Source organism: Macaca mulatta, chromosome 2, assembly GCF_049350105.2.
Source record: "Macaca mulatta isolate MMU2019108-1 chromosome 2, T2T-MMU8v2.0, whole genome shotgun sequence".
NCBI classification, from domain to species: Eukaryota; Metazoa; Chordata; class Mammalia; order Primates; family Cercopithecidae; genus Macaca; species Macaca mulatta.
This window is the reverse complement of record NC_133407.1, coordinates 18,953,341-18,971,956: the sequence shown is the minus strand read 5'-3', so window position 1 is coordinate 18,971,956 and position 18,616 is coordinate 18,953,341. Positions and strand designations below refer to the sequence as shown.

The 18,616-nt window shown below is 35.6% G+C and overlaps 1 protein-coding gene across 12 annotated transcripts in view; it reads left to right on the top strand.

Moving 5' to 3' along the window:
- RBMS3 (RNA binding motif single stranded interacting protein 3) overlaps window positions 1–18,616 on the top strand; it is a 746,078-nt gene that overhangs the window by 298,811 nt on the left and 428,651 nt on the right. For all 12 annotated transcript variants that reach the window (XM_077994138.1, XM_077994135.1, XM_002803044.4 and 9 more), the window contains exon 4: window positions 993–1,084. In XM_077994138.1, coding sequence (XP_077850264.1) covers window positions 993–1,084 — 92 coding nt within the window. The remainder of the gene's footprint in view (window positions 1–992; window positions 1,085–18,616) is intronic.

Sequence of the window (18,616 nt, the reverse complement as noted above, 5' to 3'; positions counted from 1 at the left end):
CTTCTAAATGAGACAAGTATAAGGATACAGATGATTCTCTGCCTGACAGATGAGAAGAAGTATAGGATACATATGGTGAGCTTTTTAAGCATGCCAAACAAAGCTGTCCTTATACTCACTCTTGAGAATTTATATTTCACAATATTCTTGGCAGTTGACATTGCTGTTAGGCTAAGCCTTGGACTATTAGCTAGCTTCAGGACATGCAAAATGGCCTTTTCATTGACTCTTTTACTATTTCTTTGCTTTCACTATGTATACACATCCACACAAGCACACAATCAGAATAGCATAGGGAATTTGTATACCCTTTTCAGACTGTACACTAGAAACAAGTAAGCAGATAGTGGTTATTTTTAAAAGAAGCATGGATATTTATGTATTTAATAATTCTTTTTCACAGATCCTTAATAGTCAAAATAATTTAAGATGTTATCATTGAGACAGGATAATGGAGGAGCATGGGCTTAGTAATCAAATGGAACCAGGTTTTAAACCCTCTCATTCACAATATTTACTTATTCATGAAGTAGACATATATTTATTGAATGTCTACTGTGTGCCAAGCACTATTGCAGTTGCTGATAACCTTTTGCAAGTTCTTATTATTGTTTTTGTTAACATCAATATTTGAAGTTTTGAAAATTAACTTTAGGGAGACAATTTTCTGTATTTTCCAGCATTTTATGAAGAAAGAACACAGTTAAACAGTCTATTATCTTACTCACCAAATTAGGTTAAATTGGGTTACTGATTGTACACTCAATCTCCAAAACAATGCGTAGAAAATAAGAGTTACTATTTTATGTCTAGAGATATTATGGTATATCTCTCAAAGCGTTAAGGACCACTAATCTAACAGCCTAATGTTCAACCAGGATAATATGTCAGAAGAAACGAATGCAAGTCTATCTGTAAGCTTGTACTTCATCAGTTAAGATAGAGATTCAGCTTTTTGTGAATACTAACAAGGGGATTTTGTGTTTTCACAGGTTATGGTTTTGTAGATTTTGACAGTCCTGCAGCCGCACAGAAAGCGGTAGCATCTCTCAAGGCAAACGGCGTGCAGGCACAGATGGCTAAGGTAAGATTGATGTTTAGGGGTGTGTGTGTGTGTATGTGTGTGTGTGTGTGTATATGTATGTGAGAGAGAGAGAGAGAGAAAGAGAGAGAAGGAGGAAGGAAGAAGGGGAGATGAAATGTTTTTCCTTTGCTCTGAGCTCACTCAAACTTGGAGTTTGCAACAATTTGGTTTATATTTTCTTGTTAGGGAAAATAAGAAACTCCACATGAGGTTTGGCTTAGGAGAATCTGTCTGGCTTATTTCATTGTTTCTTTATGTATATTTATTATTGTATCTTTTGTTATGGTAACCTCATTAGAGATTTAAGGACACTTGTGAGTCTCTGTTCTGCTTGAGAAAGGTGGGGCATGTCAGTGTGTGTGTGTCTGGGACTTCTACTTGTAAACAGTAGAGTAGTAGAATGGAGTAGTAGAATTATCAGCAACTTGTCTTTGATAAACTGTGTGCTAAAAAATGTGTGTGTTTTCTTAGCTGGGGAGAGCTGATTGTTGAATGATGGGGTTGTCTGATCTGTGCAGGGAAATGAGCTTAATTGAAGTGTACTGTGTCTATATTGCTAGAATTTCACTTTGGCTTTTATATAGAGAGTTTTCTAAGATAATTTTGGATATTAATAATTTTCAATAATTATTGTTAAATAGAATATGTATTCTAGAACCCTCTACCTGAAGCTGTCATATACTTTATTTTCTAAGAAAAGAAGTTAAATTATTTACAATCCTTTTGTATCCTGATTGCAGTGGTGGTTACAAGAATCTATACCTGATAAAGTAACATAGAACTATATGCACACATTGTGCCAGTGTCAGCTTCCTGGTTTCGATATTGCATAATTATATAAAAGGTAAAATTTTTAGAAACCTCATGAAGGGAACATAGGATCTCTCTGTACTATCTTTGCAACGTCTTGTAAATCTATAATTATTTCTAGATAAAAACTCAAAACAATTGTTTATAACATGGATGCTTGTTAGATGTCTGCTTTAAAATGATGGCCATTTAGGATTTATTCACCTGCAACCTAAGTCTTCAAATATGCTTTCTGATTGATAATAGTGAACTTACTTATCTCCAGATTCTGTAAATTTTAGGTGAAATTGTCAACAGACCTTGAAATTCTGATCTAATATATTCATGCTGTGTTCATGTATACACTTAAACTTAACTATTCCCATAAGAGTTGAGTGACATAATGATAAAGTAGTCAAATTTTCAGTTATTTTGATTTTATTGAGATTGCTAACATTATTTTATAACATTTTCCAATTTTGACCTCAAATAACTAGAGGTAAGATATTTGGTTTCTTCATCTTCGGTTGTCTTATAGTAAATTATACAGACCATATCTGTTAACCTTTTGTTGCGAGTCACTTCCCATATAGATTACTTTGGTGAACTCATTGTCCTTTATGACACATGAATAGTTGTCCAAGGCAGTATAAATTTGAATTCTTTCAGCTGTGTAATGTATTCTTCATCAAGATTATGCCTGGAAGCTTTGGATTTTTTTTCATGAACTAAGATTGATGAAGTTAGTATCTTTAATTAATAAGGAAATTATATACATGTCTTGGTTTAAAGATTACTTGGCAAAGAGTCAATGGCATTAAGTAGTGACTTCCTATACCCAGAAAACAAATGATGAAATGTAGCTGTTAGGTATATGTAAAATATATAACTTGAATTTGGACTGAAAGCAACACCTACTTCCAAGAAAATGAATATAAAATGCTTAACGAAAAAGTTGTTATTGGAATTTCTTGATCTATTCCATTGGTAAACTCCCAAATCTAGAAGTTAGCAGATTGTAGCACTTTAGAAGTAATGAAAACAGCATGCATAATCTCCACCATTTCGAATGTCCTCAGAAGATGTATAGTTAGTTGTTAGATAAAAACCACTGCCATCTTGTGTAACAGGAAAAGAAAATTGACATTGATTTTATAACTACTGAGGAACCATTATGAATATTTTTCCTAAGTTTCCCAGTATTCTGGTGCAGCAAGAATCCCTCTTTCTCCCTCTCTCTTACCCACCTCCACACACCCACTGACTCTTTCGTTCTCTCTCTCTAATCACTGACATCTCACCTAGTCAGAAGGCTATTTGATTTGGATAAATATTTTAAAGAGTTCCTAAAATGATTATTTTTCTTAGCCAGCATTTTGGCTGTTGGCTCGTGCCCACTGTACAAAAAAAGATATTCCAATTGGAATGTGTAAAGTCACTTTTATTTCTGTAGTTTGCTCAAAGATTTTACCTTATGAATTCTGCTGCCTGTGAAGTTAATTCTTATTCTCTTAGCTTCAGACTCGTATCTGCCTACTGGAAAACTTTCAGCAATGAATGACTCTGTAATTTAACTATCCATAAGAAAATAAATAGGCTCCCTTTGACAATGAAATAGGACAAGCTTGACCACCTGTATTAGCAGATTTCTCACTGAGCTATTGGATTTCATGGCATTTTCCTCCTTTGTCCTGGTGATAACTATTATTTATTATCATATAAACCTGCAGTCTGCAGGGTGTGTGAAACGTGCACTATATTTTTTGCCATTTAAGTATCTACTGAATCACCTCCAGCATCCTTGTTCTTATCAATATCCTACTATGCAGGTTGTGGTGTCACATTTTAATGACTCCAGGATTTTAAAACCAAAATATTACAAATACTCTACTTTCCCAGTAGTAACCTTCAGCTAACATAAAACTCTCCCTGTGAATTGTCTTATTTAGCTAGCTTATTCCAGTGTGTTCATATGGAAAATCCAAAATAGCAAGTCATCCAAGAAGTGGTAATTGATTAATAATGAATAACCATTAACGCAGATGAACATTTTTCTGTATATTTACTGTTCTGCCACAAAGGAGTGTTTTTGGTATCAAAAGACATGTTTCTTTTAGGAAATCAGATTCAGAATATTTTAGTAATACATAGTGGTTAGGAGCATACATTTGGAGGGAAGTAAACTTTGCCTTGAATCCTGACTGTAGTACCACCTGGCTGTGTGACCTTAGCTAAGTTATTTAAATATCTCTGAACTTCTCTAATAATAACTCTCAGGTTATAGAATTGCTGTGAGAATTTAGAAAAAATACATTAAGTATTTAGCATAGAGCCTAGATCATAGTAAGAATTTAGTCAATGTTATTCAATAAATATTGTTATACATTAAATTCAAATTTGCTACTAAACCTTTTATAAATCCTAATACATGTTTTAAGTGTGTGTTATTCCAAATTAGTGTCTTTAAAATATATAATAAGTAGCATCAGTCAGCAAACATTTTTATTGCTTATTCTGTCTAGGCAGTGTACTGAGTATTGGAGAATGAAGATAGAATAAAAATTCTTTTTTTCTGAATGTTTAACATTTCTTGTATCTCCTGAATTGCTGCAGCTTCAGACTAAGAATTTTGGCTGTTACTGTTTCTGGCAACTTCAGGATATAGAGAAAAAACTTATTGGCCAAGGAATATGTGTCTCTATAAGCATGAAAAAAAAGTGAAGAAATCCCTGCTAACGATACGTTAACTTGCAGATATTTATTTTACTCATGTATGAAGAAAGCCATAGATAGACAGCGGAGGGCAATTCTTTGGGGTACCATCAAGGATCAAGACAGCTCTCCCATCTTTTATCTCTGGCTTTTATGTCACACATTTATAAGATGGCTTCTAAAGTTCCAACTCTTGTATCCACAGTTAATCCAGGAAAAAGAGAAAAAAGCAAATAGATGAAGGGGCAGTATGGCTGATTTCATCCTTTTAAAGGCTTTTCCAGAATCTCAACTCAGCAACTTGTGCTTACAACTCAAAAAGCCAAAACTGAGTCACATGGTTTCCCCCTTTCTTGTAAGAGAGTATGAAATGATGAGTGTTTTGACTTCTTTGCCTCTGCAGTAGAGAAAATTAAGAATAATCCATCCCCTTGGCTATCCAGCATCCATGATATCATTAAAGGTGGCATGCATAGATGCATTTTAGGTGGCATGCATTCTTTCCCAAAAGGAACCCACCTCAAACCTGTGATTGCATCTGGTGATTCCGTTATCTCCAACAGGCCCATGGCTCCTCTTCATAGCTCAGCAAGTCATAACTTTAAAAGAGAAGCTACCTGTCTGAATTCCCACAATGTAGTATGACCCAGAAACAACAGGATACATGCATTTAAAGGAAAATGACTATTTAGGAAAGGAGAAAATGGGAAGCAAGCCTAAATTATTGATCTCAAGTACATATCAAATCCTGTTAGGTGGAAATAGAATTCTTGCGTTGTCAGGGCAATAAGTTCCTTGGTTATCCAATCACATAACCCCTGATTCTGTCATACAGAGAGATCTTACTTGCCCCTTATTCTATGTGGCCTCATTGGGTCCTCGCTAGAGAACTGCACAGCTTTGGAGGCTTTTCCTGGATATATTTAGAGACACTAGAATGGGTCTACATATTAAACAGTCATGAATTATTACCAGCCAGTCCTTGAGTAATCTCAGCCTTAACAGGTCTCTTTCTTATTTGCTTTCTGTCGATTCCAAATATGAGTAAACACAGTGCATCTTATTCTAGAGGAAAAGTCTGCAGAAAAGAAGTCACTTCCTCTCAGGGTCTTCAGATAAGACTTCATCAGGTGTACTACCAGACTGCCATTACAGTTCCCAAAGGTGATTCGCTTCCAGTGGGATTTGTAGAGTAAATCTCAGTTAAGCAATCACAAAAGAGACTAAGTTTCCCAGAGGATGTCAAGTACCTTGACAGGCATAATATAAAAATATTATATCTACCATGACAGAAAACTAGATTGAGACCAGAGGAATGGACTTCTCTTATAAATCAATGACCTTGATAGCAGTTGTCTTTGAAAAAAAGAAAAAAAAAATCAGTGGATTTTTTTAATTGAAATTAAGAAGACGAAAAGTCAAAATCAAGGAATATACCAAAGCAAATATTTTAAATTCAAACACACACACATACACACACACAGAAGGAATTTACAAAATATATCACCACAGTGAAGCCATATCAGCTATATTCCAGTAGAAGAATTTTAGTTAATTAAGAAAGGGTGGGCCGGGCGCGGTGGCTCACGCCTGTAATCCCTGCACTTTGGGAGGCCGAGATGGGCGGATCACGAGGTCAGGAGATCGAGACCATCCTGGCTAACACGGTGAAACCCCGTCTCTACTAAAATACAAAAAAAAAAAAAAATTAGCCGGGCGCGGTGGCGGGCGCCTGTAGTCCCAGCTACTCGGGAGGCTGAGGCAGGAGAATGGCGCGAACCCGGGAGGCGGAGCTTGCAGTGAGCCGAGATGGTGCCACTGCACTCCAGCCTGGGCGACAGAGTGAAGACTCCGCCTCAAAAAAAAAAAAAAAAAAAAAAAAGAAAGGGTGTATTCAATAGAATATTCTTGAACATTTTACAAAAGTACAACTATTGGCCTCATAATGTGGCTTATTGTCTACCAAAGCTACTCTTATGAATGCACAGATATATGACAGGCATTGTCAGTCACACTCCTGTAGCATAAGATCGTATTAGTACTTTTTGTTTTTATCATTTATAGGTAAAGCAGAAGAAACAAGCTATTTGATATTTATTGGTCACTACAGTGGGATGGAGCCTACTGTTAAACATAGAGGCTTCTCAAGGACTCTTTATGTAGGAAGGAAAGAGGCATTGTTCCAGGGTAACTTGAGCAGGCAATTAGAGAGATGTTTCCTGAGACTGGGTGGGAAACAATCAATACTTTATATAGTAATGTACAAGGGCTATCTGGGGATACTAATGTTCCTAGAATAGTGTCCATGTCTTTTTGTTTGTTTGTTCTGCAATAAGATCAAAGGATCAGAGATCCCTATATGCTATCATTTGCTTGTATCCCATTTTTCCCCCATGGGGACAAGGGCTGTAGCCTCGAATTGAAGCAGGAATCTCTCATTCTCCTACTTTCTCACCACGTTTATGTTGAACATCTACTATCCACAAGGATTATTCTACATGCTACAGCCATAGTACTGAGCCAAACAAAGTTTCATGAAGTTCACATAGGGGATTACAAAAAGTAGCTGTTATACAAAGAGATATAATTTATTAGATTGTAACAATAGGTTTGAAGACAATTAAAACAAGTTACAGTTACAAAATAGGAGATGGGGATGCTGGTTAAATAGGATATGGGGATGGTAGTATTTTAGGTACAGTGGTCAGGGAAAGCCTTTCAAATCATGTGACATTTGAACATATATCTAAAAGAAAGGAGAAAACTATACTTATATTTAAGCAATAGTTATGAAAAATTTCTATAGTAATTTAAAATAGATCAGACTCTTTAGTGAGATAGCATCTTTGTGTTTTACTATTGTCTATATCCTGCATCTTTATAATAATAGAAGAGTTGCATAAACTACCATCATTTCCCTCCCTTTTGTGGGAGTTGTCTGGTTTCATCATCCTAATATTGCATTGTTTAGATTTTTTTTTTCGTTTTTTGTTTAAAGTCAAATTCTAATTGGTCAGTAAATTTTTATTTCAACACTTAAATTCTTCAAATGATGTTGTTCTATTGTTGTACGAGTGGGTGTGAGAACATGACAAGACCCCCTCTTCTACAGTTGTGGAACGCACTTTAAATAACTGTGATTCCAAAGGAAAGCATTCTGATGTTGCTTTTCACATAGTTCATTACTCTTGAATGACTGATGCTGTGTAATGTAAACCTTGCTCTATCTCATTTCCTAAAGTGAATGTTTCTATCATTTGCTCCTGTGGGATACATCTTCAGTAGACAGATCTCTCTAAAAATATATAAGTATTATTTTTCTCATGATTGAAAATTTTAAAATTTTGTGGAAAAGAAATACTTATTGGCTGGTCTTTTATATGTCTATAAAATATTTGTGAATGTCTGCTTTGTTGGCTGTGTCAATTTGGCTCAATTTTTTTCCTGATCCAAATGCTGAATGCGGGGATTCTAAACTCAATATTGAAATTGTCAGGGTTGATCTTAATCTTATTCATTAATTATTTGAAGTTTTTGAAGCAGACTCATCTAAAGTTAAATATTTGTATTAGCTTATATCAAATGATTTCCATAATCTGCCTGTGGCTACTACCGTCTGCTTTTACAAGGACTTTACTGTGTCATCTTAAGTGAAACAGTGCATATGTATACTAGTAAAATTCTCTGCTTTCCTAACATTGGACAAAAACAAAAATCAACAAAAGAATTGCCTCAGTGTCTTAAACTGGGATCCCTACCAGTTGACCAGGCACTTGCTTACTGAAGGATATGTGTGGAGTTCAAGTTATTTTCAACCTATAAGAAATATTGGCCAGGCACAGTGGCTCACGCCCGTAATCCTAGCACTTTGGGAGGCTGCAGCAGGAGGATCACAAGGTCAGGATTTCAAGACCAGCCTGACCAACACAGTGAAACCCCATCTCTACTAAAAATACAAAAGAAAAAAAAATTAGCTGGGCGTGGTGGCGGGCATCTGTAATCCCAGCTACTCGGGAGGCTGAGGCAGAAGAATCACTTGGACCCAGGAGGCAGAGGTTGCAGTGAACCAAGATCGCACCATTGCACTCCAGCCTGGACGACAGTGCAAGACTTAGTCTAAAAAAAAAGGAAGGAGGGAAGGAAGGAAAGACGGAAGGAGGGAGGGAGGGAGGGAGGGAAGGCAGGCAGGCAGGCAGGCAGGCAGGCAGGAAGGAAGGAAAGGAAGGAAGGAAGGAAGGAAGGAAGGAAGGAAGGAAGGAAGGAAGGACAACACTTTCACACTTTCATCCTGCCTCTTTGAAGAGAATGTGTCTCCACAGACTGATCTCAGTCAATTACTCATTTCTTGATGTACTGTTGAGAAAACCAAATAATGAACAGTCTTCATTCATGGCTTTAATAATTTGTTCTTAAAGTTGAAAGGAAAAGGTATTTTCTCTAATCACCATTGTTGTACATGGGGTGTGCCTAATTAAAAGTACTGCTTCGTCCCATGTAAATTCTGATCCCATTGAAAAAGACAAAGAAGTATGTCAAAATAAGAAAACTATTGATTGTATGACTGCTGGTATTATATTAGGAAAATGTGACTTAGGTTTGTGTGGAAAATGAATCTTTCAATAGTGAATGTCAAAATTTGGGTTAGCCATTCAGTCACAAGGAGTGCCGGACAACCATGTGTCTCCCCACCCATGGATGAGATATTTTCTTATTATGATACCTAGGAGGAAATAGTGAATATGCTCTCTACTGGCAGTTAGATCCCAAGGAGAAGGGAGAGAGCAATGAGCCACACTTGTTGAGCTCTTGCTCTCAAACTCACAAGTCAGGTGAGTTATTATTTCTCCCATTTGGAAGTATTATGTAAGTGGACAAGTAAGACAAGGACCAGGAGTGTTACACCACTATCTTTCCATAAGAAATAGAAGCAATGGAAGCTTTCCTAGCCCCAAGTATATAACCAACTGTAACTGGCTTTCCTGCTTTCCTGGCCCCAACTCTTAACCAACTATAATTGCTTTCTGCATTTTATTTTTGTACTGTACTCTAAAGAAAATGATTGGATGAATTGGAATGGTAGAATTATGTAATATATGAATTATGCTAAAGGTTGAACATTTTAACATTGAGAAACCTACAAACTACCGAGGTTCATGGTCCACCTTCTGTTTCTGTGTTTACTTCTGGTGTGCTCTGAGACTCTCTTCAAGTCCTTTAACTATATTTATTCTGAAAAAAGGCAAGGAAACAGACAAAATGATGCAGGGAATAAAGGAAATTATTTCTTGAACATCAGCCTTATGCTAGTGAATAGGTTAAGTGCTTTTATAATTATTATCTCATTTAATTATTATTAGGATCCTTGGAGGTAGATGTTATTACTCCAATTGTAAAGGTGAAAAAATAGGGGATGTCCCACATTCACTAACATAGTCAGTGGTCTTGAACCCAAACCTTTCTGGTTCCAACGCCTTATTCTTTCCAAGGAGATCATAAGTCTGCTAATGCTGTTTTCTAGTCTCTTCAGCAGAGCTTGGCTTTTGAATTTCTAAAATGGAATTACAGACTGGATAAAATTATTAAATCAGTGGACTGCAGAATCTGTTGGAGTCTCTGATATACATAGTGGGGCTTCATGAATCTTTGTGGAATTAATGAATATGGAAATGAACAAATGAATAGTCAGTATTTGTTATATTTTAATGGTTTTCAATTCTGATAAATTTTTGTGACCTCAAACTGAATTTTGCACAGAAATAGTCCTTTAATTTACTATCCTAACCAATTATTCAGGAGAACATAATTCCTGAGCTCACAGACAATGGTTCGATGTAATCCTTCTAACTATTGATTGGTGGAATGGGACAAGATGTACATCTTTGTTTCTGAGAAAATAGATGACAAGAATTTGGAAAGACCAATAACTCTTATCTTTTGGAAGTCTTAAAGAAATTGGGTATACACTTGCATATATTTACATGTGTATGCACACATATACATTCACAAAATACATGTCTTTTAAAGATGTTTAATTATCACAGGTAGCTATAATTTTTCCATGCAATAACACAACAACTAAAAAATGTCTGATAGCTCCTCAGCACATCTGCCTTTTATTGAAAGTGAAACCTAAAGATAAGTAATAAACAAACTTGAATGATAGCCCTCTGTGATCTCTGGTTTTGTGTGCATGCTATATTTATTACACTATGATGTGTATCACTTGGGTGGGCACTTGTGAGAGTTGTTCACAAATGCTTACAGTGGACACACAAAAACAAAACAGAAACTTGAGTGTTGTGAACAAGAAGGCAGCATACTCAGTTTGATCCTCTTTACCCACCATGTCCAAGACACACTTTTTAACTGCTATTTGAATGACTTAACCATACCATGAAACTTAGAGTCTGCTGGCTGAATCAGTGGGAGTTGACATTCCAACATCTGCAAGCATATTAACTCCTTCTTCATATCTAAGAAGTATTCCAAACTTAAGAAAATATTCAACTTTAGAAAAATGGTAAAATTAAAAATAAAACCAGGCTTTTCTTCCCTATTGAAATGGGTTTGTTTCACTTTTCTGTGAAAGTGACATTAACAATATCATACCTTTCTATAAAGGAAATAAAGTTTTACATGAAGCCATACTAAGAGCTCATTTTTTCATGCTCATGAATTACTTTTAGCCTAAGGATCCATTTGGAAATTATATTCATATATCAAAGATAAACTGTCTTCCCTGGTGTTCGTATTTAAGGTAACTAAACAAAGTTGCTTGATGAGACCAGCACAAAATGAATTTTACTTTTTTCTGATTCAAAGGTAAATTTCTTGTAAGATGATAGACATTACTGAAATCATCATCATAAAAAATATAAATCACACTCCATGAGAAGAATGACATGTTACTTGTGGACCAACACTTACCAGTGTATCGTTAGGTATCTGGTTTCAGAAACATCCATAGTTAGACATTAATGTAAGAAATGTCACTACCTTATAAAGATACAATATCAAACAAAGTGAAGTTTATTGTATTCAAGAATGCAGCACACAAAAGTCTGTGTTCTAAACTCCCGGAAAATATTGATTTGCTAATGTAAAATCATTAGAAGTGTCTACCCAGCTTCTGGTTTTATATATTCCAGAGGAAGCCACTCCCAATTTCTCCATGAAATATGCAGAGAATACAGTAAAGAATGATCAACAACTACCCTTGAAAGACCAAGGTTAATAGGCAACGGATTTCTAGAAACACCCAAGGATTTTATAATTACTGATAAAATCTTAGAGCAAAATTGAGATTCTTAATATCTCTTTTTACTTAATTATTTTATACAAAAGTCCTGTTTTCCTTATTCTCTCTCCCTTGCCTAATTTCTAGAAGATAAGATTACACACAAATACATATCAACCATATCATATTGTAAAATATAGGCATCTGATATTGCAATCATTCCTGCTGAGTATGACTCATTTGAGGAGGTGCCTTCTTCATCTTTTTAAATTTTCTCTTCCCTTGTCTCCCCATCTCCCTCTAAGAGCCAACAGGTCAGAATCTCTAAGAGCACAATCTGAAAATCTGTATTTAAAAAACATTTCTCCAATAATACCTAATGCTTAACTGTATTTTTTATAAACTTAGATTTTTTTTTTTAAGAAAAGGAACAAAAACCGACAAGGAGGAAGCCAGCTTGAGTGCAAATTCAATAGGGCAAAATGAAGAAACATTAAACTAAGGATCAAAGAGAACTAAGTGAAGTATTACAAAGAATAAAAATTGTGCAGTAACAGAACTAAACCCCATATTGCTGATAGTTGGGGCAGAATTGACACCACAGAAAATCAGATTAATGTCTTAAAGAACTGATTAAAGGAGCTCCCCCAGTATGCAGGAAAATAAAGGTCAAATTATCAAAAGAATGAGAGAAAACATGGCAAGCATGATGGACAGAGAGTGGAGTTTTTTGGTTTTTTTTTTTTTTTTTTTTTTTGGTAGAACTACTACTTGATAACATAATAGGGTATCTGTAGCCAATATCAACTTTATCGTACATTTTTAAATAAAGAGTAGAATTAGATTGTTTGTAACTTGAAGCATAAATGCTTGAGGGTATGGATATCCCATTCTCCATGATGTGCTTATTTCACATTGCATACCTGTATCAAAATATCTCAAGTTCCCTGTAAATATATAATCCTACTATGTACCCACATAAACTTTTAAAAAATAAAGATAAATCTACAAAAAAGAAAATAGAAAAAAAAAAGTGAGGGGAGGTCTAACATAACAGTGAGTACATCATCCAGAAGAAGAAATAAGAAGATCTGAAACGGAAGCAATAAGCAAATACAGAAACTAAAGACATCTTTCCAGAGATGACATAGCCTTTCATGGAGCTTGAAAGGACTGACCACATGCCAATCAACATGAAAAGACATATGTCTACAGGTATTTAGGCTTTTCAGAAACATAGCTAACTTTAAAAATAAAAATGTACAAACATTCACGTAGCAGGGAGGCTTGGTTCAAAAGGAACAAAACCTAGCTCTTTGTATATGTTCAATATAGGCTTAAAACCCAGAAGATAATAGAATAGTGATTGCTGATTATGGAAGATATGACCACAAAATTGTATATTCAGACTTCTGAGTGAAGCACAGAAAGACTCTCCATTTGAAGTGCAAAAACTGATCTTAATACATAAAGTATTTACCCAAATCAGCAAATATACTAAAAGACAAATATAGTAAACAAAAAAAGATGTAAGCATACAAGTCACATATGAAAATCCACATTATAAATCATCATAAATATTACTAATAGTAAAATAAATGCAAATGAAAAACCAAGATACTATTTTTACTATCAAATGTACACTAGTTAAAACAAATAGAATAATGATATTGTGCTAAAGTTACTAATTGTTGTGGAAATGTGAGTTGGTTTGACTTTTCTGAAAATTCCTTTTAGTGTTTGAACTATTAACTTCCTCCTAGAAACCTACCTTACATAAAAATCAAAGATTCAGACTGCTAATGTTTGCATGTTTGTCCCTTCAAACCTCATGCTGAAATTCGATCCCAGTGTTGGAGTTGAGGCCTCCTGGGAGGTGTTTGGGTCATGAAGGTGGATCCCTCAAGAATGGCTTAGTGCCCTCCTAACAGGGATACATGAGCTCTTGCTCTGTTAGTTCCCACAGAACTGGGTTGTTAAAAAGAGCCTGCCACCTGAACTTCTTGCTTTCTCTCTTGCCATGTTACCTTTGCACACACCTGGCTTCCCTTTGTTTTCTGTCTTGAGTGGAGGCAACCTGAGGATCTCACCAGATGCCCAGTCTTCCAGCCAGCAGGGTCATTAGCTAAATAAGTCTCTCTCTTTTTTTTTTTTTTAATAGAAGTGATGCAGCCTCACATATTTCTTTTAAGCAACACAGAACTGACTAAGACACAGATCACACTCTGTTGTAGCATGAATTGTAAGTGGTAAAATTTTGAACAACATAAACTAGCCAAAAATAATCCTACTCGACAAAGTCTCTGTAGTGTAGTAGCTTGAAAATTATGGCAAAGCCATCAACTGCTGCCACTTAAATAGCATTTTTTCGAAGCATATTCAATCTTAGGGGAAAATGATCATAGTAAATGTCATTCTCTAGGTAGGGAAGTGTGGTGATTTTTTTCTTCAATAATCATATCTGTGTTTTCCAACTCTCTAGAATGAACATTAGCTACTTTGTAACATAAAAATGATAATATCATAATAAAAAAGATAATAAATGTGATTTACAAAAAGTTACCTAGCTGATTATTCAGAAACCAAACCTGTCACATGGCATGTACTGGTTAATGGACTGTCAGAGCATGAACAGTGATGGAACTCTGTTGATCAAATGCTGAGGCAAAGCAGCCTCTTTAATTAGGTACTGATTGTGACAATTGAGTTCATCCAAATAAAATAGAATAACATAAAATATTTATTACTTATTTTACATAATACAGGTGCATAAATATATAAATATAAATATAAATATATGAAAATTATTTTTACACAATGCCATTGTTTCTTAAGCACATATTACTTAGGAAATGTAATTTTGATGTTTGCTAATAATCATCACAGAAACTAAGAAATTCATATAATTCTTCATGCTGAATCTAAATGATAAAAGTGTATATGTCATCTTTGAAATTATGAAATTGGGGGGCCCTCCTACACTAATTAGTAAGCTGTTAGGTTCTAAAGGGATGTCTAAGACAATGAATAACATTACTAATAAAGGCTTGAAACTTTTCAAATGGTCTCCATATAGAGACAGACTTTTGAGCTGGAAGAGAGCATAAAGAAATATTCAGTATGATGAAGTGATATGCCAAGGTCCAACGGTGAACACTATGTATGCTAAAAATTAAGGGACATGTGTTTGCCTTAATAAAATATTGTCAATAATCCTCACAATATTAAAAAACAGACTACCCTCCTATTTTACTGTTCAAATGTTTCACTGTGCAAATAATTTCTAATTGTAAACAAAGTTGTCGCACTATCCTGCACGTTAAATAAGCCATTAATTAGAATACTGTGACTAAATGCTCTGGTCACTTAAATATTGAATTCAGACGCTCAGTCTTTTTTGTTTGATGATGTACTTTTAAATTTATGCCTTCAGGTCACCAAGATAAAACAGAGGAGACAGTGGTGACATTTGCTTATGGGTGAACATAGGCCGTGAGCTCTTGAGTAGAGTTAAGAGGGACCATATATATTCCTTCTCCACCTTGGGAACTCTGATTAGCCAGAAAGCAGCATTTGTAGATTAGGAATGAAGAAAATGACAATTGTCATTCATTTGGACACAGGTTGATCTCTAAGTAAATCCCTAAATGCGTGTGGGAGATTCCTGGTGATTTGTTCTGTTTCATACTCCTCTTGCTGTGGGCAACTGAGTTCCCCAAATTTTAATAGAGTTTTGCCAGCATAATTGCATGGTACACTGACACAAGTTAGTTTTTCTTTTTTACACATTTTCCTTCACTTGAACTTTTTGGCCATTTTCCACATGCATTTGACAGAAGAATTACAAATATAGACTGTTGTTACATCTTAGATGGAGGAAATGGTCCATGGACCAGTGTCTGAAATGTTCAGTCTTGGCAATCAAGGCTCTCACCTCAGCATTTGCTGGGATGCAGGAAACCAGCTAATGGCTGATAATGTCCAGGAAATTAGTAACTTGTGCATATGGTAAATGCTCCAATCCCAGCCAAATGATTTGTTTAACTGACGGCTGGAGTTTTCATAGGAACTGTTAGCACAGTGTAATAGTTGGATTTTATTAACTGGACTATGTGCTAAATACTTATTGTTCCCTAGTTGAAGAATGTAACCATAATGCAAAATACAATGGGAAATTGTATATCCAGAAAGTAAAGATGTTAAAGGCACCAACATTCTATACTCCAAAAGAACTTATTTTTTTGTGTCAACATTATTAGTATCACAATTTTCTTACGACTATATCTTAGTTCAGAATTCTATAAAATGAATTATGTGTACCTTTTGTTATGATAAAGATATTAAATACAATGTCACTTTGCTTAACATCTTATTCCTCTCCGTTAATTTTGTTAGGGACAGTGATGATTATTTATAACCTATTGCTTGCATTAATTGATTATCTACAGAGTATCCAGCTATCAGGACAGCCTTGTGCTTTCAATGTTGTCTCATTTAATCCCCCTGTTTTTCACCCCTTGCTCCTCTTTCATAGTTAACTGTCATGAATCCTTCAGGCCCAAGGTCAAGTGGCAGTTCCTTGGGAAAATGTTACTGACACCCAATTCTAGGTCACGTTACCCTTTTTATCTTTTCTCATAGAAGCTTCTTCATCATCATAGAGTTTATGTAACAATTTGTAATTTAAATTTTACATGAGAGACTATTGGATTACTCTTGCTGTTCCAGACTAGAGTATAAAATATAAATGCAAAGATCATAACTGTTACCACTGGCACTGTGTATCTTCTGAACCAACCACAACGTCTATCCAGCAAGTAGCAAGTAACAATACTTGTTCAATGAAAGAACTCTATGTGATAGTCATTAATGTCCCAGTTTTACAAATGAAATAATTAATGCTCAAAGAGACTAATTTATTAAAATCGTACACCCAAGTAGATGTCAGTATCCTATCTCATGTCTAACTCTGAAGCCATTAGTGTATTAGAGCTCTTTCTTTTTAATTGAGTAGGACAAAGAAAGAAAGTACTGCAAAATTCATCTTTCCTTTTATAACAAGGTTGAAACCTTCTCTGTGCAATCTTTCAGAGAAGTGGTTCTCAATTAGAGGCATTTTGCCCACCATAGGGGACATTTGGCAATGTTTGGAGACATTTGTGGTTGTCTTGACTGAGAGGAAAGTTAATATTGGCATCCACTGACACTACATGATGCATGCCAGGGCCCCTGCACACTTCATTGGTCAGCTCAACTGCCTTCCTCTTTGGTTTCCTTTCTTTCTAGTTTCCTTCATTGATTCATTCAGCATAAAGTATATTCATATAGTGCTTAGTGTATAGAAAACCCATAATGAGTAAGATACAACTCCAGACCTGAGGAAACTTATGGTTTATAGGGAAGTGCAGATAAGTAAATAGGTAATTGTTATACATGGTAAGGAGCTATCTAGAGGTTTACATTCAACTGGCCACTATGTTAATACTGAAGCTAACACCTGAACCACTGCTTTAGAACGCTGGTTCTCAACTGCAACATCTATAAACATTTATGGTGGTCACAGCTAGGGCACAAGTTGCTACTGGCATCTGTTCGGTGGGTAGAGGCCAGGATGCTGCTAGTTATACTGCAATGCATTAAAGAGTGTCTCATTTTTGCTACAATAAAGAATTATTGTATTCTTTTTTATTTTGCTACAATAAAGAATTATTGGCCGGTGGCTCAAGCCTGCAATCCCAGGACTTTGGGAGGCGAAGACGGGCGGATCACGAGGTCAGGAGATTGAGACCATCCTGGCTAACACGGCGAAACCCCGTCTCTACTAAAAACTACAAAAAACTAGCCGGGCGAGGTGGCGGGCGCCTGTAGTCCCAGCTACACGGGAGGCTGAGGCAGGAGAATGGCGTGAATCCGGGAGGCGGAGCTTGCAGTGAGCTGAGATCCGGCCACTGCACTCCAGCCTGGGCGACAGAGCAAGACTCCCTCTCAAAAAAAAAAAAAAAAAAAGGAATTATTTGATCTAAAATGTCAATAATGTCAAAGTCGAGAAACCCTATTTTAGAATAATAAAGCCAGATCATTGTGTTTTTGCCATTGCATTTTAAAAAATCAATCTTAATTTTCTTGCCCTCCATAATTATTTTTTACATATTGTAACTAGTGATAAAATTGTGAGTGTATAATATTTCATCGTATAAGTGACAAGAAACTATATGATTGCTTATTGGAAACACCATTTTTAATGTCTTTAATGACATGTCATACTAGCATTTGTAGTTTATTGTACCTCCTTTCTCTTAAACTTCTATCATAGTCCAATCTTAAGCCTTTGTGACACTTCTATTTTTTAAGTTTAGTCCTTGGATGCTATTCCCTGTGGAGGCAGAATCCATGCCTGGCTCCTCGTCATCCTTCCTGCAGGGAAGGCTCTCTTCCTGCACATGGTGGTCTCTCTGATTTTTACTGAATGTCTCAAAGCAAGTTAATTCTCTTTCAGAGGCTAGGCAACTAAACGTCCATGGGAAAGAAGAAACCAATGGGCTAAAATAGATATTATGCTACAGTACCTGCAAATGAGCTAAGATATTAAATTTTTGATCACTAAAAATTCCCTCAATTAGAGTTGGAAACCATATATGATTATGCTTCTGGATAATTTGAAATGGATGTTTAAAATTTTTTTTGAGGAAATAACTCTGTTCATTTAGTTTTTAATATTTATCACTCAGTGGATCTTAGCAGTTAGCGATCATTAGTTTTCTTCCAGGGATAGACTACTAGCGGAGTGGAAATTT